This window comes from Chiloscyllium plagiosum, unplaced genomic scaffold (genome assembly GCF_037043375.1).
Source record: "Chiloscyllium plagiosum isolate Xiang-an unplaced genomic scaffold, Cpla_swu_hap1 HiC_scaffold_32, whole genome shotgun sequence".
Taxonomy (NCBI): Eukaryota; Metazoa; Chordata; class Chondrichthyes; order Orectolobiformes; family Hemiscylliidae; genus Chiloscyllium; species Chiloscyllium plagiosum.
Window position 1 is genome coordinate 16,316,176 of NW_028270170.1, and position 27,789 is coordinate 16,343,964.

The following is a 27,789-nucleotide window of genomic DNA, read 5'->3' on the forward strand; positions in this document are numbered from 1 at the left end:
CACAAGGTCAGCTTTAAAAAGCTTGGCCAGGGCTTTCTGGCACGGTCGGTAGTGTCCCTACCTCAGAGCCAGATGTTCACAGTTCAAATCCAATCCTGTTCAGGTGGCTTGTCATAACAGAGTCATAGAGATGTACAGCATGGAAACAGACCCTTCGGTCCTACCCATCCATGCCGACCAGATATCCCAACCCAAACTAGTCCCACCTGCCAGCACCTGGCCCATATCCCTCCAAACCCTTCCTATTCATATACCCATCCAAATGCCTTTTAAATGTTGCATTGTACTGGCCTCTACCACTTCCTCTGGCAACTCATTCCACCCTCTACATGAAAAATTTGCCCCTTAGGTCTCTTTTGTATCTTTCCCCTCTCACCCTAAACCTATACCCTCTAGTTCTGGACTCCCTGACATCAGGGAAAAGACTTTGTCTATCTATCGTATCCATGCCCCCCATAATTTTGTAAATCTCTATAAGGTCAGCCTCCAACACTTCAGGGAAAACAGCCCCAGCCTGTTCAGCCTCTCCCTATAGCTCAAATCCTCCAACCTTGGCAACATCCTTGTAAATCTTTTCTGAACCCTTTCAAGTTTCACAACATCTTTCTGATAGGAAGGAGACCAGAATTGCACGCAATATTCCAACAGTGGCTTAACCAATGTCCTGTACAGCCGCAACATGACTTTCCAACTCCTGTACTCAATACTCTGACTAATAAAAGAAAGCATTCCAAATGCCTTCTTCACTATCCTATCTACCTGTGACTCCACTTTCAAGGAGCTATGAACCTGCACTCCAAGGTCTCTTTGTTCAGCAATACTCCCTAGGACTTTACCATTAAGTGTAGAAGTCCTGTTAAGATTTGCTTTCCCAAAATGCAGCACCTCACATTTATCTGAATTAAACTCCATCTGTCACTTCTCAGCCCATTGGCCCATCTGATCAAGATCCTGTTGTAATCTGTGGTAACCCTCTTCACTGCCCACTACACCTCCAATTTTGGTGTCATCTGCAAACTGACTAACTATACCTCTTATGCTCGCATCCAAATCATTTATATAAATGACGAAAAGAAGAGGACCCAGCACTGATCTTGCAGCTCCCCACTGATCACAGGCCTCCATTCTGAATCACTCTGTCTTCTACTTTGAGCCAGTTCTGTATCCAAATGGCTAGTTCTCCCTGTATTCAACGAGATCTAACCTTGCCAACCAGACTCCCATGGGAAAACCTTTTCAAATGCCTTACTGAAGTTCATATAAGTCACATGCACCGCTCTGCCCTCATCAATCTCCTTTGTTACTTCCTCAAAAAACTCAATCAAGTTTGTGAGACATGATTTCCCACGCACAAAGCCATGTTGACTATCCTTTACCAGTCCTTGCCTTTCCAAATACATGTACATCCTGTCCCTCAGGATTCCCTCGAACAACTTGCCCACCACCGACGTCAGGCTCACTGGTCTATAGTTCCTTGGCTTGTCCTTACCACTCTTCTTAAACAGTGGCACCATGTTAGCCAACCTCCAGTCTTCCAGCACCTCACCTGTAACTATCGATAATACAAAAATCTCAGCAAGAGGCCCAACAATCACTTCTCTAACTTCCCACAGAGTTCTAGGGTACATCTGATCAGGTCCTGGGGATTTATTCACCTTTATGCATTTCAAGACATCCAACACTTCCTCCTTTGTAATATGGACATTTCTTCCATGTCCTTTTCCACAGTAAATACTGACAAAATACTTGTTTAGTATCTCCCCCATTTTCTGTGGCTCCACACAAAGGCCACCTTGCTGATCTTTGAGGGGCCCTATTCTCTCCCTGGTTACCCTTTTGTTCTTAACATATTTGTAAAAACCGTTTGGATTCTCCTTAATTCTATTTGTCAAAACTAGCTCATGTCCCCATTTTGCCCTCCTGATTTCCCTCTTAAGAAGACTCCTACTGCCTTTGTACTCTTCTAAGGATTCACTTGATCTATCCTGTCTATACCTGACATATGCTTCCTTCGTTTTCTTAACCAAGCCTGAACAGATTAACTAAAAAAAAAGATTTAAAAAGCATAGTCAGTCTGAAGTGGGATCAAACTGGTGGTGGGAGTAAAGTCTCATGGAATCATAGAATCCTTGTCATTTTTTAAAAGTGAGATGTTAATCAAGAACCCAGACAATTCTGTTTCTCTTCCAGACCTGCTGAGTTTCTCCAGCACTTTGTGTTTCAGAACTCCAGTTCTTTGCTTTATTTTGTTTCTGAAGGCATGATTCAGTGGCTGGGAGGGAGCAGTGAGTTAGCTTCCTTCCTTTCCCTCCCAGTCAGTTGTGCTTTTTTTTTACTGAAGTGTCCAATAACATGACTGTTCTGAGCTGTGGATCGCTGCCATGCAGGTTCATACGACCTATGCTTCATCGCACAGCAAACTCCTGGGGCCAAAAATACTCCTGGTTCCCAAACCTGCCTCCAGGGAAATAGTTGTCTGAAGAACATTATAACCAGGAGCAGGAGTAGGCCATCTGGCCCTTCGAACCTGCTCTGCCATTCAATAAGGTCATGGTTAATCTTTTCGTAGCCTCAGCTCCACTTACCCACTGTCTCACCATAAACCTTAATTCTTTTACTGTTCAAAACATTATCTATCTTAGCTTCAAAAACATTCAATGCGAAAGCCTCAGCTACTTCACTGGGCAGGGGATTCCACAGATTCTCAACCCTCCAGATGAAGAAGCTCCTCCTCAATTCAGTCCTAAATCTGCTCCCCCTAATTTTGAGGCTAAGCCCTCTCATTCTAGTTTCACCCACCAGTGGAAACATCCTCCCTGCTTCTATCTTATCTATTCCTTTCATAATCTTACATGTTTCTAGAAGATCCACCCCATTCTTCTAAATTCCAATGAATATAATCCCAGTCTACTCAGTGTCTCCTCAAGCCAACCCTCTCAACTCTGGAATCAAGCTAGTGAACCTCCTCTGCACCCCCTCCAGTGTCAGTACATCCTTTTCCCAAGTAAGGAGACCAAAACTGCATATAGTACACTAGTTATAGCCTCATCAGCACCCTGTGCAGCTGAAGCATAACCTCCCTCCTGGGACCTGGGATTTTGATTGGGACTCCCTCCCAATTAGCACAGTGATTGGTTCCCTCGCCAATGATTGTGGGAGTGAGCTCACAAATCTGGATGGCCAATCAAAAGCCCTTCAGCTTCAGCCAAGCACTTGACTCCACTACAAAGTAGGTCAATGAGAAATGACATCATCATGAAGGTACCCGCCCAACTACTTGTTAAAACTAATTTCAAGAATAGGTGCGATGATGGTGTCATGGCAATGTCACTGGCCTAGTAATCCAGAATGCCAGGCTAACTTCCCGAGCATTCGGGTTCAAACCTCAATATGGCAGTTAATGAATTTGATAAAAATGTCGAATTAAAAAGCTAGCCTAATGGTGAGTTACATTACTATAAACCAATTGTTGATTGTCATAATCAAAGGCAAATTTGGCTCACTAATGTTCTTTAAGGAAGATATCTGTCATTCTTACCTGGTCTCACCTATTTGTGAATCCAGACCCACAGTAATATGGTTGACTCTTAACTGCCCTCCAGGTAATTAGGGACAAGCAATAAATGCTGACCTAGTTAGTGACATCCACACTCCATGAATGATGTTTTTTTGAAAAATGCAGTCGGGTCACCTTTTGGGGAGAGGTGGGAGTCTTGGTATGAGGTGTTTTTTTTGCTGCACTATCACCAGGGATAAAGCAAGGGCATGCAGACCTGCCTACAGCCTGGCATCCTCACCTGCACTGGGTATCTGCCTCCAAGCAGTTGAGCTGCCCGGTGCTGCCAACAGGGAGCTAAGAATCTGTTGACCCTTTCAGTCAGTCCCTGAGTTATTCTCAGCTACTGTGTGCGTGTGTACGTGTGTGTGTGTGTGTGTGTATGTGTGTGTCAGCACAGTTCATAGCTTCAGCGGGTATGGGTGAGTGAAGACTACATAAAGTAAGGCACTGTATCTTGGTACTTGTGTAGACTTCAGAACTTTAATAACTGTTCCTAGATTGAAAGAAGCAGCAATAACTCTGTCTGGAATAAATTATTGGAGGACAAGGACAAATATTAAAGAAATTGAAAGGAATTAGCCAAGTCTGAGAAATGAACAAGTTTGAGGTTACAGAAACAAAACTGTGGGTTAGGTGCATTGGCCAGGGGTAATGTAGAGTGGTATGGGAGTGGGTCAGGGCGGGTTACTCTTTGGAGGTCATTGTGGACTTAGTGGGCCAAATGGCCTGTTTCCATACTGTAGGGATTTTGTGAAATTTCTATGAACGGTTGGTTGTAATGATTTACTGACAACATTGGACTTGTAACATGAAGATCTGGACTAATGATCTACGGATGAGAATAGCCTAGGAAGTTAGTCAGTTATATTTAAGAAGGCAACTGGACCTTTCTCAAGGTCTTTTAGAGACAGGCAATAAATCCTGGTCTAGCCAGCAATGCGTATATACTGCAGATGAATATAAAAAAGCCCTCTCACAATCGTGCCCACTTGGACTGAATAAATAGGGAAAAAATGTTCACATTTGTGAAAGCATTGCAAAAGAGAGGGTACAGATTTAAATTAGCAGAAGAAATAAAAGTGATATGAGGAAAAACATTTCTACACAATATGTGCATAAGGTCTGAAATGCACTGCTTGACAGTGTTATGGAGCAGGTACATTCAATGCTTCCAATGGGGAATTAGACAGCTATTTGAAAAGGAATAATGTGCATCATTGTAGGGAACAGACAGGAGAATGGCATTGAGTGAGATGTTAATTTGGAGAGCTGGTGCAGATAGGATTAGGTTTATGATGTAGAATCATTGAATCCCATTTGGCCCATCCAGTCCACACTGACTATCAAAAAAGCATCCCAACCAGACCCAACCCCCTATCCTATCCCTGTAACCCTGAATTTCCTAATCTGCACATCCCTGGACACAAAGAGCAATTTAGCATGGCCAATCCACCTAACCTGTACATCTTTGGACTGTGGGAGGAAACCAGAGCACACAGAGTTAACTCATGTAGACAGTTGCCTGAGGGTTGAATCGAATCCAGGTCCCTGGCGCTATGATGGGCCAAATTACCTTATTTTGCGTTGTATAAATTCTGAGTGCTTCACCAAAACTGCACCCAGTCAGGTATCTGTTTCATCTCCTTTAAGCAGGTTCGTATGATGATAGCCAGCTGTTAAGATCTAAATTATGTGTTGAATCCAAATATTTGAACATGCATATTTTATTAGTGCAGCATCTATTCAGCACTGGTTTCTATTCTCTCATCAAAATGAATCCATTACATGGAGCCTTTTCCATTCTTATGAAGCAGAGTGAATCACAAGGCAGTACCACTGAGCTATTACCACAACATTATAGAAAATTAAAGTTCATTTTCTAGCCAAGAAAGTAAAATGCAGTCAAGGACAGTCTGATGAATTATGAATCTCAGATTTGTTTGTTAAGATAATCAAAATTGAAACTATCAGTGTGGAAAATTATCCTGCATTTACTTCTTTACTTGGATAAGATAACTATAATAACACTGGTCACTGCCTTATAACGGAAAGACACAATAATCAACCTAACTGAATCCACAGTGACATTCCTCTTTTGAAGGGGAACAAAGGATTTTTTTTTCCTTTCTATTGGTGACTCACAAATGAAATTTCATCAAAATTGTACTTTTTGAAACTGGGCTTTGTTACAATTCTATTTATGACCCTGAATTATGGAGATTAGTCTCCTTTTTCTTAAAATGAAAAATTACACTCTCAAATGTCTGCATTTATTCTTAAACATTCTCTGATATCCTTTGTGTGTGGAAAAAATATCCACCCAAGACAGCCAGAAACAAAACTGGCCGAGTCATTTTTGGATTTGTTTCCGTTACTCAACAATCCTAGGATATCATTTTGGACCTTTCTGGCATTCAGTTGAGAAGATTATCTGCAGAATTTTCTTTAAGTGCAGACTTATCCTAATCCTAATAATGAAGAAATAAAACAATTCATAACGTTTGTATTATTATTCAGTATGAGCTGATCAACACCCAAATTTACTGTTATATGTATGGTCCTGCATAAATATGACTGAGTGAAGTACTGTGGTTCAATAAGTTCTCAACCTGCGTAATATATATTGAGTAATCACATTGTCATCATATTTGGTTTGAAACATACCTCGGACTTAAATCAGGAGGTCCACAGCAGTTTAGGGATGGTAGAAGTAGTTTTGATGGTTTTCGTGCATTACCATTTCCATTACTGGATGCAGTCTCTTCCTTCTTATATTGGGGGCTTCCACCCCTCCTGCACTTAGCTGGTGAACGACTGCCAAGTCTTATCGTTGAGTAATGCTTAAGGTCATCTCCAAGCAGGCTCCCGAGCGACCCTCGCCGGATTGGGCTGTTCAAACCGGGCAAGGTGAGCTTCCTCCGGGTCTTTGTTGCTGGTGAGAGATGAGAATATTCACCTGGTTCATCCTCAGTTTCCAAAATGGAGGGAAGCTTCTTGTTGGAATTGTCACCACTCTCCAAGTGGTTCTAAAACAAAAAAAAACAAATACAGTGGTCTCATCAGACTGCTTTTTAAGTGACGGGTACAGGGTCTCACTCTTTCATTTTTAATGAAATTGGCCAACCAATTCTCCTACTATTGGAGGTTTGTATGTTGTTATTTCATTTTCTGCAAAGCCGCTTGTCACATTGAATGGAATGCGTCTCTGCCAATATATTCCAGTCAATATATTTTTTCTCCTATTTCAATGTAAGAAAAACAACCACATTTCTGGCATTTGATTTAAGTGTCCTGTCAGAGTGGAAAGATTTTGCAGTGAGTTATCTATTATCACCTACTTTCACATCCCCTCTTTGCTTAGAATTTCTAACTGATGCCAAGGATTTATTCTTCAATGGTGGTATCTCAGAAAATGGCCATTATTCATGTGGACCTCTGGATAGAGTATGGAAAGACTTTACTTGAGTGTGAGCTCTACTCTTTTGTGACCCAACCTTCATATGTGTCTACATTTCTGATTTCCACCCTCCCTGTTTCAGATTCTACAGCGTCGTCGGCTGAGATTGGTTACCTCCACTGAGAAGAAGAATGGAAGATAGGGAGTTGCTCACCTTTCGAAAAAAACCATTGCATATCTGGATAATTAGCAGCTGGAGTAAAAATTAGTTTGAATTAACTGAGCCAATTACTGGGAACCTTCAGCTGTTATACACACAAATAAACCTCACTTATTGTATATGCGAAACATGTACATGAAGAGCAAAAATGCAATGGGGAGAGAAAAGGCCCTGAAAAAATCAATGAGGTCATCTATGTGCTGAATCACAAGAGATGGGAGAGATACCAAATGTACTGTGGAGAAAGACGTGGAAACTAGGAAACTTGGGGAAATAAATATTGATGTCATGAAAACAGTCAACATTACAAAAGAGGAGGTGCTGAAGGCCTTAAAACACAAATGTGAATAAACCTCTGGGACGTGGTCAAGTGCAAAAAGCTAGGGGAGAGATTGCAAGCCTCTAGCAGAAATATTTGTATCATCTACAGCCATGGGTGAGGTTCTGGAGGGCTGGAGGATGGCTAACGTTGTGCCCGTATTTGTTAAAGGTTGTAAGGAGAACACTGAGAACTATGGACCAGTGAGTCTGACATTGGTGGTGGGTAAGTTGTTGGAGGTGAGTCTGAAAAATGGATTTACATCCATATGGAGAGGCCAGGACTGATTAGGGATAGTCAACATGGTTTTGTGCATGGGAAGTTGTGTCTCACAAATTTGGTTGAGTTTTTTTGGGAAGTAACCAAGAAGATAGATGAGGCCAGAGTGGTGTTGTCTGCAATAAAGCCTTTAACAAGATTCCACATAGTAGACTAATCAGTAAATCACATGGGATTCAGGGACAGCTTACCATTTAGATCCATAATTTTGTAAGAGGCTGGTGGTGGAGGATTGCTTTTTGGACTGGAAGCCTGTGACCAGCGATGTTCCATACGGATCGGTGCTGGGTCCACTGTCGTTTGTCATTTATATAGGTGATTTGGATGAGAATTTAGGAGGCATGGTTAGTATGTTTGCGGACAAAACCAAAATTGATGGTAAAGTCAACAGTGAAGAAGGTTACCTAAGATTACAAAGTGATCTTGATCAATTGGGCCAATAGCCTAAGGAGTGGCGGATACCATTCAATTTGGACAAATGCAAGGTATTGCATTTTAGTAAAATAAACAAGGGCAGGACTTATATAGTTAATGGTAGGTCTGTGGATAGCATTATGAAATAGAGACCCAGGGGTTCAGGTGCATAGTTCTTTGAAAGTTATGTCACAGGTGGACAGGATTGTTAAGAAGGCATTTAGCACACTTGCCTTTATTGCTCACACTGAGTACAGGAGCTAGGATGCCATGTTGAGGTTGTTCAGGAAGCTGGTGAGGCCTGTTCTGGAATACTAAGTGCTCTTCTGGTCACCCTACTACAGGAAGGATATTATTAAATTGGAGTGGTTTCAGAAAATATTTACCAGAATGTTGAGGGACTGGGGGAGTTTGAGTTATAAGCAGAGGTTAAATAGGCTGGGACTTTTTTCAGTAGAATGTAGGTGGTTGAGGTTTATAAATTCAGGAGGGGCATAGATAAGGTAAATAGCAAAAATCTTTTCTCTAGGGTGGGAGAGTTCAAAACTAAGGGGTATGTTTTTAAGGTGAGAGGAGAAAGATTTAAAATGGAGCTGAGAGGCAACTTTTTCACACAGAGGATGGTTCGTATGTGGAATGAATTGCCAGAGGAAGTGTGGATGCAGGTACAGATGCAACATTTAAAAGACATTTGGACAGGTACGTGAATAGGAAAGGTTTGGAGGTATATGGGACAAACACAGGCAAGTGGGACTAGTTTAGTTTGGGAAACTTAGTTGGCATGAATGAGTTGGATCAAAGGGTTTGTTTCTGTGCTGTATGACTCTGTGATTCTACGAGAAGGTAATCGATTAATGCAAACACGATAGAATACAAAGGGTCAAATCATCAAATTCTTTTTCTTTTACATATGGAATAATGTTCCTTTTCAAGTTTAGTGGTTTCAGAAAAAAATGAAACGTTTATGAATTTCTGGACACAGGTGAATTGAGATGTTTTGTTACAAACCTACTCAGGAAAAATGCTCATTCTTTTCAAGTTAGATATCCTAGACTGTCCACCACAATGGTATTTTAGTGTCGTGATCTCTATTGGGGAGCCATAAACCAAAGGAGCCAGATTTGTCCATTGATCCCCAAATGAATAAATTACTAACAAGATTTTACTTTTTGCAACTTTTAAATGATCATGAATCAGAACACTGCATAATAAAACATGAATTATACTTTAAATAGAAAGTTACATTTCACTTTAAAACGTTGACACATCAAATTTGCATCTAATATGACTGTAAGTATTTGCGTAATTCCACACAGACAATCCAACAGTACACTGTTCTTTATTCATGTAAGCTAGGTCTGACAACAGTTTTTATCTTCTGAGTTTCATGGGTATGATTGGAACCCACAGGCGCATTTCCATGACGCCTCCTCTCCCTCCATTCATGGCAGCCCTGTTAATATAGCTTTCTGGATTTCCTTCTCAACCAACCAACCAATAACATCCCAGTTCACAGTTTGACCACTTTTGGCAAAAGCCCCAACCTTTAGCATCTCAGGAATTAGTGAAGATGGCCTTAAACCAACATATGGTTTATCACTTAATGGTGTACAACTCCAGTGTCCTGTCAAATTTGACATGTAAATAGTTGAGTGAACCGCCTAAGGCTGCTGAGAGCTGACAAGGACTTTGTTAAATACTAACGGAGTGAATTAATGCTAATTTGTGTATTCTGGATAGCTTTGTGCACATATGAAGCCACAAATGTTAAGAACAGGCTCCAAGGTAAAATTACAATTGCAGCCAGACAGTACTAATGAGACAATTCGATAACTGCCAGTTTAGATCAATAGCTCCACCACAAATACAGAACAAGCTTATCTAGAAGTTCCTTAGGATTGTCAACCAATTCTGTTTTTCCCAGTTTGTTTTATTGCTCATCATCGCCCTCATTTACACTACATGGTACGCACGAGAATATAACAGCCAACATACCTGGGAAAGTCTGGGGGATTTAGCGAACTTTGAGAATCCCTGTGAAAACAATAGATGCAATTAAGATTGTGCAATCAACTAGAACAGATCAGCAATCATCACAAGAGTGAGCTATATCTGAATTTACATTTAGAGAATCTCGTAATGATTATCAAATCCAGGTAGCAACCATAATATCTGAAGTAAATGGTACTGGGATTGTACTTAAAACTTATTGTGGCAGACAGAAATATAATAGGTTTGTTCGGGTAATCACTGATGTTGGCTGAAAATGTGTTGCTGGAAAAGCGCAGCAGGTCAGGCAACATCCAGGGAACAGGAGAATCGACGTTTCGGGCATAAGCCCTTCTTCAGGAAGGGCTTATGCCCGAAACGTCGATTCTCCTGTTCCCTGGATGCTGCCTGACCTGCTGCGCTTTTCCAGCAACACATTTTCAGCTCTGATCTCCAGCATCTGCAGACCTCACTTTCTCCTCTAATCACTGATGTTAACTGGTTAAAAACTGAATGACAATATCGACCTTAACCAACAAGGCATTGACCCATGTTGCACCCAGAATAATGGAAAGAAGGCATTCTTTAGATGCTAGACATTAATTAACATCAGAGCTGAAAATGTGTTGCTGGAAAAGCGCAGCAGGTCAGGCAGCATCCAGGGAACAGGAGAATCGACGTTTCGGGCATAAGCCCTTCTTCAGGAATAGATGCTGCCTCATTAATTAACATCAATCTGAGCAGACCCAAGCTACATTCTGAGAGTGTGGGCTGGCAGGACAAATGTGCCCTGGTATCAGCTGAAATAACAATGACTCCAGTACAGAGTAAGCATGGCTATTGTGAGAAATGGGAATGCCTCAGTGAGCCACACAATTCCCCATGACAGCATTATTTTGAGAGGAGAAGGCACTAAAACCAATCCACCTCTGATCTATCTATAAAAAGAAAATACTGTCTCAATTACATTGTGTGCCAGCATCTTATGGTCACAACTGTCCTGTAAATTGCAGCATCCTCATGAGAAAAATCATCTCTCAGCATGTTTGACATCATCTATCAGAATCTGGGAAAGGTGGGTAGGGTTTAATATTTGCAGAGACATCTTGATGGATCTCATCAGAACTATTTCCTGACAATAGTTAAATTATCCATTTGCATATTAACATTATTCACTTAGTATATTCAGGTATCCGAGACAATCATCATTTTAAGAGTGATTGTTCCTGGAAAACAGATCGGGAGTTCCATTTTGATCAGTAATTATCTCAAAACAGGAAAGATTCATTTATCACAAACATTATAGCCACAGCGCGCAGAGAAAACTAAACGGTTCAATTCCTTCTACTTATTAGCTACTCTGACATGTTTATAAGATATTGATTTTACAACACTGTGTGAGAAAAGCTGCTTTTTAAGCACTACATTTTTTAGCATGAAAAGTCATGACCAGGGGCAACTTTTCCCATCCTGTGTCTGATTAATATAATCTTCCCAGGAGTTGCTAACTGTTTCCTGTTGGCATTCGAGGAATTCTGACACTCTTAATCCCACCAAAACAAAATGTGTTATTGATACCAAGCGTGGAATTTTTTTTTGTTGAATCCTCCAATTTGTAAACCACCTTTGTAGCATCAAGCTAACGGACATTCTGAATGCTTGAGAGCAACAAGTCTGCGGAGTGCAACTTTGGAATTAGTGAACAGCAGGCTGGGTTAATCTCCGACTAGAAGGCAATCATAAATTTGCACAAAGTGCAACATTTGACATGGAACATTGCTGCTATCTTTGCAACAGCATGCAGCAAATGCACACTTGCATTTGGTGTGCATGGCAAGATTCCAGCTTACATGTACTTTTAACATTCCAAGGAACCCGAGACGAAATGCTGTGTAGAGATAGCACCTTGAATCTGCTCCATGCTACTGGAATGCTAACTCAGACCATGGTGAAAATTAAAGGGGGACAGAATTCCACAACTCTCTCTGCTGCTTACGTCAGCCAGGGTTTGTTTCATACTGGAATGTATGATAAGACAAGGTGGTCCTTTCTGTAGAAAACCTAATACTTGCATTTTGTTATTGTTATTATTGCCACACTCTAACTGCAATAAAAACCTCAATGGTTCAAGAAAGGTCAGGTAAGTTCTCAGATGCATTAAACATTATGACTGTGGCAGAGATTCCCCAAAATTTTGCACACAGTTGAGAAAAGAGCCCAGTTGTTAAAATGGTGTTTCTTGGGATTGAACAAAAATGTGAACAGATCTGTAGAGATTACACATGCAACACTGTCATCATTGGTGTGGGTTTTGAATGACTGGCATTACACATTAATGATTAACAAAATAATAAGTAATAATAAGGTAATATATAAAAATCCCGTGGGACAATGGTGCAATGGTCATGTTACTAGATAAGTCCTTCGCAGTTCTGAACTGACAATATATAACTGCTTTGACGAATTTAAAGCCTTCTTAGATGCAATAATATGAATTATGTAAACAAGTATGCAAACACACTTTCAAATATACAAACACTTGCACGAACACACAATTGCATCCACCCATGCGTTCAGTCCTAAACATGCATTCAACCCTAGACACACACACACCTTTCAATTTTTTTGATAGTCAAGCCAAGTCTTCAAATCGTAAAATGATGAATTTTAAGCTATCATTGTAACTGGAATAAAATCTTTGTGGATTAAATTTAGCAATTACATTTATATTCAAAAAAACTCAACGAGATTAGATCTTGAGAGCTGTTTTTACATGGAACAAAACCATCAGCCCAACCTTCTACCCTGCATGCACTCTCAGTGCCTGTCATCATAACAAATGTTAGAGCACAGATTTCTGGATTGTATTCCAGATTAGAATGCCCATGAGGTGACTCCTACATAAAAATAGTGTCCCATGTGATATGTTCTGAATCTGATTTCTGCTGTTGATTAAGTAGGGCACAATGTGATATATTAATAAACAGTTGGCTCTCAAAAGAAGTCGCTGAAAAATGTGTTGCTGGAAAAGCGCAGCAGGTCAGGCAGCATCCAAGGAGCAGGAGCATAAGCCCTTCTTCAAAAGAAGTCCACAACACCACATGCCCTAAAAAGGATTTTTATAAGCATCTGGATGTGATAAAGTTTCAAGTCATCACTTTTTGTGCAAGTGGGCAAAATGGGTTTATTGCTGTGAAAGATAGCAATGGTCAATACTGTTATTGCATCCAGTCAAATTTCCTGCTAAAACAACACGTTTCACATCCAGAGGCAGATAACACTTGTGTTCCAAATGGACATGTGTTTGTACATCCTGCACTAAACATGTTGTTTTCTTCAAACTGTGTTTTAATATACAGCAGATGATATTACTATGTCCAAAAGTTATTGAGAAAGCAAACCCTTTCTTCACAGGGATATGTCCACAGCACAAAAGGTAGACCACCACCATTAATATCAAAAGTAAACCATAAATATCAAACAACCAATCTATGAAGATAACTGCAGTAGGTGATGGAAAGGCTTTGTATTGGTTCAATAGAGTTCCTCTTTGAAGGTGGACATTGCGGAGATAAAGCTGAGGGTATTTGCTGTAGTTAACTCGCTGCCAAGGAAACTGCAAGTGGACATCAAGAAAAGCTGGAGTTGCATTAGAATCCAGTCCAATGATATTTAATGCTGTAATGAAGCCTTTACATTTTGCCGGTTTAAGAAGGCAGGCTCAATTCTGTTCATGTTGCTTTTAGACCTTCTTTGATATTGTCCTCAGTTAATACAGGGTTCTGGAGCACAGTTTTCATGTTCATAATGCTGTCAGTCCCAGGACCCTTTCTCCCTGCTGCTGTCACTCAGGTTGATCTCTCACCATTTATGCCTTCCTGCTGCTGGTCACGTTTCAAACATGCTTTGGTACAAGCCCCTAAATTGCTAGTTTATAGCTACTGTTTGTTAGTGGTTTTGCACTATGATTGATAAGGATGGAGAAATTGGAAAGGGGAGAAAAGATCTGCATGTATATAGTGTGTATATAATATATTTATGTATATATACATAAAATATGTGAATATTTTCACCAACCACCAGACCCCTCAAAGTGCTTTACAGTCAATGAAGTAGTCAGAAGATACTTCAGTCATACAGAAGCAAAACTTTGTTTTAAAATGACTGATAAGTGTTTCTGTGCTTAGTACTGTCAGGCAGACAAAGAAAATTTAATGGTAAGGTCCTAGGGAGTGTTGCTGAACAGAAAGACCTTGGATTGCAGGTTCATAGCTCCTTGAAAGTGGAGTCGCAGGTAGATAGAATAGTGAAGAAGGCGTTTGGTATGCTTTCCTTTATTGGTCAGAGTATTGAGTACAGCAGTTTGGAGGTCATGTTGCGGCTGTACAGGACTTGGTTAGACCACTGTTGGAATATTGCGTGCAGTTCTGGTCTCATTCCTATCGGAAAGATGTTGTGAAACTTGAAAGGGTTCAGAAAATATTTACAAGGATGTTGCCAAGGTTGGAGGATTTGAGCTACAGGGAGAGGCTGAACAGGCTGGGGCTGTTTTCCCTGGAGCATCAGAGACTGAGGGGTGACCTTATAGAGGTTTATAAAATTATGAGGGGCATGGATAGGATAAATAGACAAAGTCTTTTCCCTGGGTTGGGGGAGTCCAGAACCAGAAGGCATAGGTTTAGGGTGAGAGGGGAAAGATATAAAAGAGACCTAAGGGGAAATCTTTCCACTCAGAGGGTGGTACGTGTATGGAATAAGCATACATTAAATGCAGATTTATACTTGTGCCTTGTGGGTAATATACCAGGCCAGATTAGGATAGCTTTCAGCAAGGTATGACTTTGATAAATTGCCTAGTTACAAGGAAGTCCATGAGAAATGGGAATTTCAATGAGATTTTGATGTAAGAATTGCTTACAAACTGAACCCCAGACAGAGTGATTTTAATAAAGGCTGCATCATGATAATGGGGTCATCTCATTCATCGATCTTTGGATTTCTTTCCCAATCTTGTTCTTGATAAATTCCTTTCCTCAGGATTAAATTGACTGGATAATTCAGTAAATACAGGACAAAGATTTCTATAATAAAAACTGCAAATGTGATGGTTTCTCTTATGGGTGAAAGGATGATTTATTGAACCTGATGTGCAGTCACATAACAGCACAAGGCCGAAACGTCGATTCTCCTGTTCCTTGGATGCTGCCTGACCTGCTGAGCTTTTCCAGCAACACATTTTTCAGCTCTGATCTCCACCACCTGCAGTCCTCACTTTCTCCTACAAGGCAGGTACAGTAAAGGAAGACCATTGGACCATTCTTGGCTCATCCATCCATATTAAACTTACAGTTTTTTTTGCATCTCATCTTCCATGAGCCCTTTGTAAAGACTGTGTGTTTTTATTTTTCATGTATTTTAAAACTGTAGACTAAATGTGGAAATAACTGTTGTGAAATCCAGGGATTTACTCGGATGGCTGAAAGTTTTGAAAGCAAGAAACTTGATGATGCTCATGAACCTTGTATAACTGTTGGCTCCAGAAGTGTGGAGATGAACAGGAGCTGCTGCGTTGTGTAAAAGTGAAGCTGAGTGGTTTGTTGACTGAATGGTTTGCTTGCCAACAATGTGATTGTACAGCTAGGACTGTGAGTGAGACAGTGAGGAACTATTTCAGTCCATAAGAGAAACCAGCAGATCTGCAGAAGTCAAAAAGCTATTAGTTCTCTGCAGTAAGCCACTTTAAAGTTAAAGAAAGTCAACCCTTCTTTCCTTCAGCAGATACCATAAGTTGTAACATTGAATTGGATAAGTCAGAGACCTTTCACAGTGAATCAGCCAAGTGTGCCTTTTGCAAACCAGGGGAAGCATTTGGAAAAGGGAAGGCCAAAGTAAACCTCTGGATCAGACAGAATCACCCAACAATTCTTGTGAACAAAGACCAGGGAATGGTTTTCACAGTTTCCACCTATGTGTTCTTTTTCCCTTGTTTATTTTTGCTCATCTCTGTGTGTAAAGGGAGTTTAAATAGGGGTTTAGAGTTTTAGTTACAGAGCTTACTTCATTTGGTTTGTTTGTTTGCCTGTAGCTAGAATCTAATGACCTGTAATAAATAGTGATTTCTTGTTCATTACAGAAACTTAGTCCATGCTTTCTATCAACCTGGCTCTGACGACTTCAGGAATGGCAGGGTTTGATTTCCAGTCAGCTAGCCCAGTGAGTTGTGACACGATAAAAAATCCCATTCTGGGCAGTGTTCACACTGTTAGAAAGAAACTGTTGTAAAAAGAATGCCACCATTATCCAACCAGATCATGGAGCTGCTCTCTCATTAGAGAGAGATAATTGATAGACAAGAGGAGAGATTGAGTTGATCACCTCAGCAGGAATTGAACACAGTCTGCATCATAAACCAGCCATCCAGCCAACAGAGCTAAGTGACTCCTTGTTGCTATCAGCTCTTAAGTGATTAGATTACATTACAGTGTGGAAACAGGCCCTTCGGCCCAACAAGTCCACACCGACCCGCCGAAGCGAAACCCACCCATACTCCTACATTTACCCCTTACCTAACACTACGGGCAATTTAGTATGGTCAATTCACCTGACCCTGCACATCTTTGGACTGTGGGAGGAAATCGGAGCACCCGGAGGAAACCCACGCAGACACGGGGAGAACGTGCAAACTCCACACAGTCAGTCGCCTGAGGCGGGAATTGAACCCGGGTCTCTAGCGCTGTGAGGCAGCAGTGCTAACCACTGTGCCACCGCGCCGCCTTTACTTCTTTAGTTACAGCTGTGAGCTGTAGATGCTGGTATTGGACTGAGGTGGACAAAATCAGAAGTCACCTGATAAAGGAGCAGCGTTCTGAAAGCTTGTGATTTTAAATAAACCTGTTGGATTATAACCTGGTGTCATCTGACTCCTAGTTATAACTGTATTCTGAGTTTAACTTGCTTTACCTGGCCATTCTGTTTATTGTTTTAACTTCTAATTCATACTATGAAGCACCATAAGGTAATATAACTTTTCTTTTATTTCTCTATTTTGTATCTAAGAATGGTACCTACATATTTTGTACCTGTGATGGCATTGTGAGGGGCAACATTGTAAACTTTTCATTGTACTCCTGTACCTGGGTACCCATGACAATAAACCTAATGCTAATTCTAATTCAATGGCCCATGATTCTGCACAATGAGTGTTTGGGCCAGAATTATTGAAGAAATTATCAAGATCCAATGAAGTACTGTTTTCAGAATTATTTAGCTGCAGGCAGCTTTTGAAATTTGATACTTAATTCAAAGTGCCTGAACCAAACTTTGAGTCAGATAGTGAAATGAGTGGATTAATTCACATGGAGTGACACATTCATTGATGACGCACTCTGATAGATAACTTTAATTACTCATTATTGTTTTGTCTTTATGCTCTTCAGTCTAGGTTGGATTCTAATCAGCTTTCTTGGAAAAAAACAGTTGCTATTAATAATTATATTCATTCTTTGAAATGCACTGTGCTGATACACATTGGCAAAGGTTTATTCCATGAGTGTTATCCAGAATTTAGACGTGGAAGTGCAATCATATCAAGTTTTAGATTATATTAGATTCACTACAGTGTGGAAACAGGCCGTTCTGCCCAACAAGTCCACACCGACCCTCCGAAGAACAATCCAGCCAGACCCATTCCCCTATATTCACCCCTGACTAATGCACCTAACACTATGGGCAATTTAGTATGGCCAATTCACCTGACCTGCACATCTTTGGACTGTGGGAGGAAACCGGAGCACCCGGAGGAAACCCACGTAGACACGGGGAGAACGTGCAAACTCCACACAGACAGTTGCCCAAGGCAGGAATTGAACCCGAATCCCTGGCATTGTGAGGCAGCAGTGCTAACCACTGAGCCAACATGCATTTTATTCGATGTATACTGCCAATCCCATTAGAAGGTGCCCAAACTTGAAATGTAAAATGAGTGAAATCTCCTGATACCTCGACAAATACTCAAGAAAAAAAGATACCATTTTTTTTTGAAATATAAAAATTTAAGTTTCAATTTTTTTCAGCCACCCATTCATGCACATCAGACAGAACATACTAACAAATCTATGATCTTCAAATTTTAACATTGTTAACATTTTTATGCCACATAATACATTACAATACAATCAAAGAAACAAAGAATGTAGGACCAAAATCAGAAATTGCTGGAAAAATTCAGCAGGTCTGACAGCATCTGTAAAGAGAAAGAATGGTTCACATTTTGGGTCTCATCACCCTGCTTCAGAACTAGAAAAAGGTTGGTATATATTTTGAAGATGGAGTGGGGGTTTGGTGAAGGAGTAAACAATAGGTGGAGATGGAGCCCAGAGAGAGAAAGACAAACAATGGATAGACAAAGAAATGGGAAAGGCCAGCCTGGAAGAATCAATAGCTGCTAATGGGGACCATTAGTGGCTGCCAATGGGTTGGTTATGGTAGCAGCCCATGTGATGATAAGGGCTGATGTGGAGGAGGGTTTGGGTAAGGACATGGGAGAAGGAGAAGGTGTTCAGTCCCTAAAATTGTTGAACTCCATATTGAGTCCTGAATGTTGCAGGGTTCCCAAGTGGAAAATGAGATGTTGTTCAGCTTGCACAAACAAAGAATGTAGAATAGGTCTTGGGGGGGTATTGAAAAAAAAATTCAAAATGTTCCAACAATCTGACAGGAAAAAAAAAACACAATTGGAGATGTGATTTGGGTTGGGGTTACAGCTAGTAATGTGGTCACTGAACAATTTGGATGGAGGGTTTAATGGAGAGCAGTAAAAGAGCAAGTAGATTCAGGAGCATTGTGACAATAGGAGAACTTGGGGTGGCAGGGTGGCTCAGTGGTTAGCACTGCTGCCTCACAGCACAAGTGACCAGGGTCTGATTCCAGTCTCGGACGTCTGTGTGGAGTTTACACGTTCTCCCCATGTCTGCGTGGGCTTCCTTCGAGTGCACTGGTTTCCTCTCACTGTCCTAAGATGTGCAGTTTTGGTGAATTGCCCATGCTAAATTGCCCATTGTGTTCAGGGGTGTTTTGGTTAGGTGCATTAGTTAGGGGAATAGGTCTGGGTGGGTTACACTTCGGAGGTTTGATGTGGACTTGCTGGTCCAAACGGCCTGTTTCCACACAATAGGGATTCTATGACTATTTTGAACTCAATAATTTGCATTTAGAGTATATAGGTTCTGGCTGAGCTGCAGGTATATCTTCCAAACATCATGTCTGAACTTGAACGTACCCAAAGAAGGCAACTGTGTTTCAAACATGATATTTCTTAAAAGTCAAATATTTTCAAAGATTTGCTCTTACCAATGCTTCACGCCCTTCTTCAAGGTTGAAGGTCAGGTCATGGTGAATGTCAGCTAGGAATTTGCTTGAATATTCAGGATAAAGTTGCAATACCTCACTCAGGCCTCGCAAACTAATGTATTGCAGGTCACAATAAGTTAATGCTTTAACATCTGCATTGGTTTTAATCACCTTGCCCTTGGTTGAAAGGTCTGCACCGATCAGATCTCCTTTACCTGGAATGGAAAACAGTGCAGAACATCTTTCAGTATCTGAAGGCATCAATTAAGTTCAAATACAAATCTTTTTTGTGGGTAGGAATCGGGGAAAATGATCATGCACAGAGATAACCTGACTTATGTCAAGACCTAAAACAGGAGCGAAGACAGAACCACTATCAAAAGGTTGTCTAAAAATAGTTAAGGAATATCAGGTGAGAAAGACTTGTACAAGGTTTAAACAGTTGGGCTAAATGACTTGCTTCTGTGCTGTAAGTTCTATGCATGTAAACAATATTTATGTAGCATCCCTGCCTGTGAACCAGAAGGATTAGGTTCAAGCCCCACTCCAGAACTTGATGGCCAAGGAAGATGCATTCATAATGCAATCAAACAAGTTGAGTAACATACTGAAAATCCTTCTACACCAATGGCAGGCAGCACAGACAGTAAGATTCCTGGGTAGTCATGTGTTGGAAAGAACATTGGAGCATTTACTATCAGAATCCTTAGCTTCAGAATGCATTGTGCATCTGCAAGTACATGTTCTCACAACAACTGACTCTTCCTCACTGAATGGTAACACACTAGCACCAAATAAAAAAAAAATCTACAAACATTTCCACCAAATAATTATTAAAGAAAGTGAGACCAGGATATGATGCTTCAAAAAATCCATGTCTACCATTACCAGTACAATTCAATCAAAACTTAAATTTAATATTTCCACTTTGTCAAAAATGCTAAGATGGGGCAGAATAAAAGAACCGATGTTTGCAGTAACCATATGTGTCCTGGTTATCTTCCCATTTGGTGAAATCCCAGTCTTTGTCATGCTGTTATTTTGAGAGGTGACACAATCCTTCCTCACAGTGAACCAAGTTCTTCTTACATTTAACCAAAACTCCTCAACATTATATAATGTAGCTAACAATGGCCAGTCAGAAAATACCACCATTAAAACCTGATATTGGAAAATTGGATGGAAGATCTCAAGTAGGAGGCTTGAAACCTTCGTAGAAAATGGAGCTTAATTTTGAAAATTACAACGTATTTCGTGTTTGGGGCTTGTTAGCTCAGTTGGCTGGGAGGTTGATGAGTTGTGCAAACAATACAGATTCAATCCCTGCACTGGCTGTAGTTACCATAAAGGATTCTCCTTCTCAATCTTTCTCCTTGCCAGAGGCATGGGGAGTCTCAGATTAAACCACCATTAATCCTCTGTCTCTGTAAGAGAGCAGCCCTATGGTCCAGTAGAACTATGGTGACTACTTTTTTATTTGTAAATGCAGACTGGAAAAATCAATTTTTAGCTTACCCCACACTTCACTGCCCACTAATAATGCTTTGACTTTTTTCCCCAGAGTCTAAAAATAACTACCTTCACAAGACAATCATGAAAACTTGACTCTCAGACAAGTACCTCCAGTTTTTTTACATTTTGCTGTTTGAGCTTGCACAAACATATTGTTTCCTCAGTATGGTTTGACTATTCAGGATCATTGTATTATTTTGTCTATATATATTTGATCAATGAACTGACTGAACTGCAAATGATCATTCAATTTAAAAATACATATCTTTGAAACAAGGATTTCTTCACAAACTCTTTCAATTGACCATTAGTTTACACTAGCATTGCTTTACAATGGAGGTTGATTTTGAAAGCAGGCTGGAGACATTGAAAGGGTTCTCCATCTGTGAGCTATGAGGATCCTGCTTTATATGAGTTTCAAAGTCTTTTTTTTTAACCACTTCCTAAAGGTTACAATTTTATGTCACCCGAACTGGTTGACAACTGCTATTTCAACATTGGTCATTTTGACAGTTGAAAAATGTAACAAAATACATCAAGTTCAGTGAGAAGAAGAATAAAATTGACAGTTTTATGATTTCAAAATCATCATTTTTATTAGCATATTTGAAATTGTTAATTTATGTAAATACATTGCTTTCACCAATCCAATTCTTACTTTTACAGTTACGAATCATTTAAGTTGTTTGTCTAAACAGGCCAATTTAACATTGTATTAGTTTCTGCTGAAGGTGTTGTATTTTGAGTTCCTTTAGGCTCTTTTCATTATAAGTATCAAGCATTTTTTTTTGTGAATCAATTTGTTATTGTTAGAATCTAGAGACGCCAAGTACCCAGGAGGATATTGTGAAGATGTGATGAACTAGTCTGTTTCTAATAAACTTGATTGAACCAAACAGAAAATCCCAAGATCCACATGAGTTGCAAAGAAAATTATGTCTCACTTCAGTCTTTTTTTTTGAGTGCTGCAAAATCACGCAGCGCTGACAGGATTTGCTGCCCGCCTAATGTAGCTTTTGAATCATTAAGTCTTCTTCAGAACAATTTCCTCACTCACAGAAAGTACTGCAGTATCCCTTTATAATCAGCTGCTGTGTCAGTCATTTCATTAATGATGGGGAGGATAAAAGGGGAGTGTAGTCATTGTAACAAGGTCAGCCAGGTAGACCTCATAGAATGTGAATTCACTGACTGGGGCTGTTAAACTGGTCTAATCAGGGAGCCATGGCTGACAGATTAAAAAAAGGAGTTTCAGAGGTTTCAGTTCACTCTGAGAGCTGGCTCTGAGGGAGCTGGAGTAGTGTCAAGGACTCCCCATGTGTAAATAAAGGGTGACACGGTGACGGGATACCAGCTTCTGTGGAGTTATTTCAGAGAGAACAAGGCAAATTGTTTAATATTTGAATAGGAACTAGAGAAGGGGTTTGCAAATAAAAAAAATTGGCAACAGTTCCTGTTTCTGCAGTACCTATTATACACAGAACCTCAACGAAAGTACTCTCTCCTACTCATATTATATAAATCTGTAGCTTAGCAACAGCAGAAATATTGATGCGGGTTTTCAGCACATAAACAAAATAAACTGATTGGTGCTTTGACAGAAATTTAACCTATTCCAGGGTCACTGTTGCTGAAATGAGGCAGCATTATTTTAAGGAGACTACATTTGGAATCTGATGTAAAGAAAAACCACAACGGTTGAAAATTTATAAAACAGCCATCAGCTTTCTCACTGTGCTCGTCCAATTGTTTTATATATAAATTCCGTCCAGTCAAGCAAACTAGTGGACTTTAATTTTAATGCTGAAATGATAATCATTTGCTTCATCCTTTCCTCACACTCTAACACTTGTCAGCTTGGTGTAGCGTTGGCATTTTGGAATTGAAGGTTTATGGGTTTAAGACCCACATTGGGATTTGTGCATATAATCCAGGTTCACACATTACTGAAGAAATGGTACATTGTTGGGAATTATATGCCATTGTTTACATTGATGGGAATTGATGCATTGTTGGGAATTATAAACCATTCAAGGGATATTTGATAGCTAAGTAAGGAACTTCTTTAGAATTCTATGTTTCAATTGTTTGTTCATTTCGCTTGCTATTTGTGGTGCAGTTTAGCTGCACATATAATGATGACTACACTTCCAAAAAAAATACAGTAATTAATTGGATGTGAAACAAGTTGCACCATCCAAACTGAATTGTTTTGGCAGCTGGCACTGTAATTGAGCCATATTTTCTCTCAATCCACAGTAGTAAAGTGGCAAAGTTAATGCATGGAGCTTTCTGCTCTTTGCAAGTCCAAATCCTTCCTGTTTGCCAATAGCATAACAATAACAGAAATGCTGCATATATCGTTAATTTATAACATTGATGTTAAAATGAAATATTGAATTAAGGCATACAAAATAGGGTCCAAGTTTGTTTAGTGTAAAGCCCAGCTATATTAAATAGGCTAAACTATATGCTTGAAATGAGACACCCTTGCCATAGTCAATCAGACGAGCAGTTAGCCGTCAACAACAACCACCAAGCTTCCTACCGAAAACCAGTGGACACCAAGACACCATTTTTGTTCTTGTTTGTTCATGAGATGTGGCTGTCATTGGTTGGACCAGTATTTATTGCCCATTCCTAAAGACCATTTCAGAGCTCAGATAAACAAAAATGTTGTTGGAGATCTGGAGTCAGATGTCAACCAGACCAGGTAGCCTAAAGGAAAGAATAGACCGGCATTTATCTCCAGATTTTCATTGCATTTAAATTTCACCATGGTGCGATTCAGTCCTTCATTTCCAAAACACTGACTTGGGATTTTACATTCCAATCCAGTGACAACACCACAATGCTACTGCCTCCCCACAAACTACTAGTCAAACCAGCCAGTCCTCGCAATCCATCTGAGGTGAAATAGTGACATTTGATTTCTCAGGTTACTGAAGCACTAGAGGGAATTTAAAAAAAAGTTAAGAGAAACTGGAAGTGAAGGTACAGGTGTTTCATTTTCATGGATACAAGATGAGTCGGACCAGTATGTATCATTACTAAGTTTCACCAATTTCTTTCCTTCCGTAACAGGGAAACTAACAGCAGGAAGGCAGTAACAGAAGCAAGAAAATCAAAGGAGGAAGAGAGGCATTGGTGTCATTTGTATCTCGGAATCATCAGGAGCGATTAATGCAGTTGAAAAAGAATGGGAGAAGTGGTAGAGGTAGCAATAAGAGGCATTAGATGCACTAAAAGTCAGCTGTATCAATTATCACACATTCTCCCCCAACTAACTGTGAATCACTGTTGTGTTGCCTCATCACTAACTACACATTCTCTGCTGTCTCTCTTGCTGTACAGTTTGTCAGTTTGGAGCAGGAGAGGAATTCTATTAGGTGAGAGTTTGAGGCATATAAAAAGACTCATAACAATCAAAAATAAATTTTTCTTCTAAAATATTTAAGTGGGTTCATTCTCTGTATCTGTGTGTCCTTCCAATCGCACCTTGCTAAGTCTTAGTTGTAATAGACTCTTTTCTCCCATTATTCCCTCAGTTCACAGAATCAATCTTGATCTGGTCCTGTTTGCTGCCACTTTGCTGAGAAATTTCATTCCATCTGTTTGTCAAAATCAAACTGTTCTTGAAAGAAAATTAGGTCAAAAAGCAAATATTCAAAGTAATGGGCAGCGAGAATGGGAGATCAATGAGTGTAGGCAGCTCTTGTGGAGAAGATAGATGAATGAACTATGTTCGCCCCATAATTTCTTAAATTCAATGCCAGGATGCAAAATTCCAACTATTGAAAACCAGGTCCACTGCATGAAAATCAGTGATCCAATAGCATTTCAGTTACCACGCATAGTTCCATACGAAGATCCAAGATGAAACAGCAGTCAACAGTGGACAATGACAACTTGAATAGGATGGATCATCCTTATAGTATTGAATTAGCTTTATTGTCATACGTACTCAAATGAGTACAGTGAAATGTTTACAGTCATCGCGTTATAGTACCATCTTAGGTTCAAAGGTGCCTAGGTACAGATACTTAAGATCAAATTCTCAGGAAAGTAAAATAAATTGGAAAAGTAAAGACATAAATAGTCCAGTAATTAGTGAAGTTTAAATTCCTAACATTGCCTTACAAGGAATGATGCCAGGTGTTGAACATTGTATGTCTACCCAAAATGAGATAAGTTGACACAAATGCCACATTGGTTTAAGTGACGGCTTGCTGAAGTTGCTTAAAACGGACACACTGAGAATTGCAAAACTGATCTGTGCACTAAAGAACACCTCATTTAACAAGCCAAAATTAGGTCAAAGAAACGTCTTCTATTCTCGAACTGTACACAAGTACTGACTGTGCTGTTAGCTGCAGGAGGCTCTAGAATTCCCACCTTAAACTCCTCTACTTCTCTCTTTTCCTTTATACAAGCCTTTTTGAACAAGCTTTTGGTCACCTAATGACCACATTCAACTGAAGAATTTTGCAAGATACGTCAAATGGAATGTGAAAAAAAATGCCAACAGCTAAGTGCAAACTCTGCTAGCTCTTACCAAGAATGGCCAGTACCATGTTGTCTTTGAGAACTTCCATTGAACCTGAACACACGAAGTAATTTGCTTGCAAGGCATCACCCTGTCTGATGAGGTACTCTCCTGGGGCACAGAAAGATGTTTTGATGTGGAGAGACAATGATCTCAGGCACCCACGACTGGCCGATACAAACAGGGGTAACTGCAGAATCTCCTTGTTCAGATGCATAGCAATGTCTGCGCGTAGCTCATCCGGGAAATCTCGTAAAAGCTGCAAAACATGAAGTGAAGATTTGAATTTCAAACCCAACATGTGTTTTCATACATTCCATACAAAGGAGTTAAGATAGAATTCTTAGGGCTAAAGACATCAAAGGGTATGGGGCAAAAGGGTACTATGTAGTATGATCAGCCATGATCATAGTGAATGATGGAACAGGCCTGAATGACCAATTAGCCTACTCCTGGTCCTATTTTCTTACAGAACTCGATACACTTTCTCAAGGTAGAATTTGAAGTTAAGAAGTGTTTTCTAGTGCATAAATCATTTGTATTAGAGACATCAGATGTCTTTCACAGAGCTCAAATATTTGAGGTCAATATAGAACAGTTTTAAGCCAATCACTTGGCAGAATTTAATGTAGATAAAGGGTGGATCTTGGCTGTGGGTGACTTTCCGCCTCCTTTAGAGAAGGCCTGCCATATAAGTGGCCAGCAGTGGGCCTTCCTCAGAATGAAGGACACCAGAGACAAAAATCTGTCCTTCCAACCCTGATGGTCTAATCAGAGTTTGATTGCCGGTCATCTCCTTTGCAGACAGTGCCTTTTCCTTTCACGGTCGCTGCAGGCAATGCAAGGATCTGTATTAACAGGAACCTGGGCCACTGGTGACTAAGGGCAGCATGGAGGTTGCAAGCCGGAGGTGGAGGTGGAGGTGGAGGTGGACATTAGCGCAGGTTGGTGGTTCTCACCATCTTACAATACTGGCTCCCACTTTCTATTAAAGACATCAGATATCTTTCTATGACAGACACTTTCCCCTCTGCACAAGCATAAAGGCAAACAGAGTTTGTTTTCATGCTTTTAATGTGGCGTCTGGTCTGTCCACCACTTGTTGAATACCATCCCAGTGACATGGTGAGGGTGGGTTGGGGGGGGGGGGGGGGGGGGGGGGTGGGATGGTGCTGAGGACATTAATTGACCACTTAAAGTCTCAGTTGACAACAAGGCAGAAGGCACTCCAGCTGTCTTCCTCCCCAAGTTGTAATTTGGACAGAGACAGGAAGGTTTGGGTGGTCCCAGCCTGGCACCTTCCTGAGCAATTCCTTCTCCCTCCTACCCTCAAACATGCCTGTCCCTTAAAGCCATTCATTTCCATTGATTGTCTTTTATTCTTTAACAAGCTCAGAGATATTATATATAGCTCTGGAGAAGGATAGCCAAAGAACACACACACAGATTTGCAATGCTACACCCAGTTTACACTACTAACCTGCAATATCACTGAGTAAAGTGATTCAGGTTATGTTTATAATTCCTGCTTTCTCAGTCACACTACTCTGAACAAGCATCAAATCTACATGCTACCACCTATGGGTACCTCACAGAGGTTGGTTCAGCAATTACATTAGTGCAATGGAATGAGCAAATTAAACTGCATGTCCTATGAGCTAGAGTTGCTGCATGGCCTTAAGGCATTATACAATGCGTATATCACTATATCACAAATAACTAATTTGATTAGGGAGATTTCAATAAATTTAATCATGCCAAGAAAAAGAGATGCAAGATTCTTTAACATGATTACATAATGTTGCCAGGGTTAGAGGATCTGAGCTACAGGGAGAGGCTGAACAGGCTGGGGCTGTTTTCCCTGGAGCGTCAGAGGCTGAGGGGTGACAAAATTTAGGTTTACAAAATTATGAGGGGCATTGATAGGATAAATAGGCAAAGTCTTTTCCCTGGAGTCAGGGAGTCCAGAACTAGAGGGCATAGGGTGAGAGGGGTAAGATATAAAAGAGACCTAAGGGGAAACTTTTTCACGCAGAGGGTGGTACGTGTATGGAATGAGCTGCCAGAGGATGTGGTGGAGGCTGGTATAATTGCAACATTTAAGAGGCATTTGGATAGGTATATGAATAGGAAAGGTTTGGAGGGATATGGGCCGGGTGCTGGCAGGTGGGACTAGATTAGGTTGGGATATCTGGTCGGCATGGAC

General features: G+C 40.4%; 1 protein-coding gene across 5 annotated transcripts in view; it reads right to left on the minus strand.

Annotated features, from left to right (window-relative positions):
* The window catches only part of kcnh4b (potassium voltage-gated channel, subfamily H (eag-related), member 4b), a 169,610-nt gene that overhangs the window by 28,088 nt on the left and 113,733 nt on the right, over positions 1-27,789 (minus strand). For 4 of the 5 annotated variants that reach the window (XM_043674963.2, XM_087977818.1, XM_043674964.2 and 1 more), the window contains exons 10-13: positions 25,593-25,842; positions 19,526-19,740; positions 10,184-10,222; positions 6,224-6,585 (exon numbers count right to left, since the gene is read on the minus strand). In XM_043674963.2, the coding sequence (XP_043530898.2) occupies positions 6,224-6,585; positions 10,184-10,222; positions 19,526-19,740; positions 25,593-25,842 (866 nt within the window). The remainder of the gene's footprint in view (positions 1-6,223; positions 6,586-10,183; positions 10,223-19,525; positions 19,741-25,592; positions 25,843-27,789) is intronic. The other variant, XM_087977817.1, reaches the window with a different exon arrangement.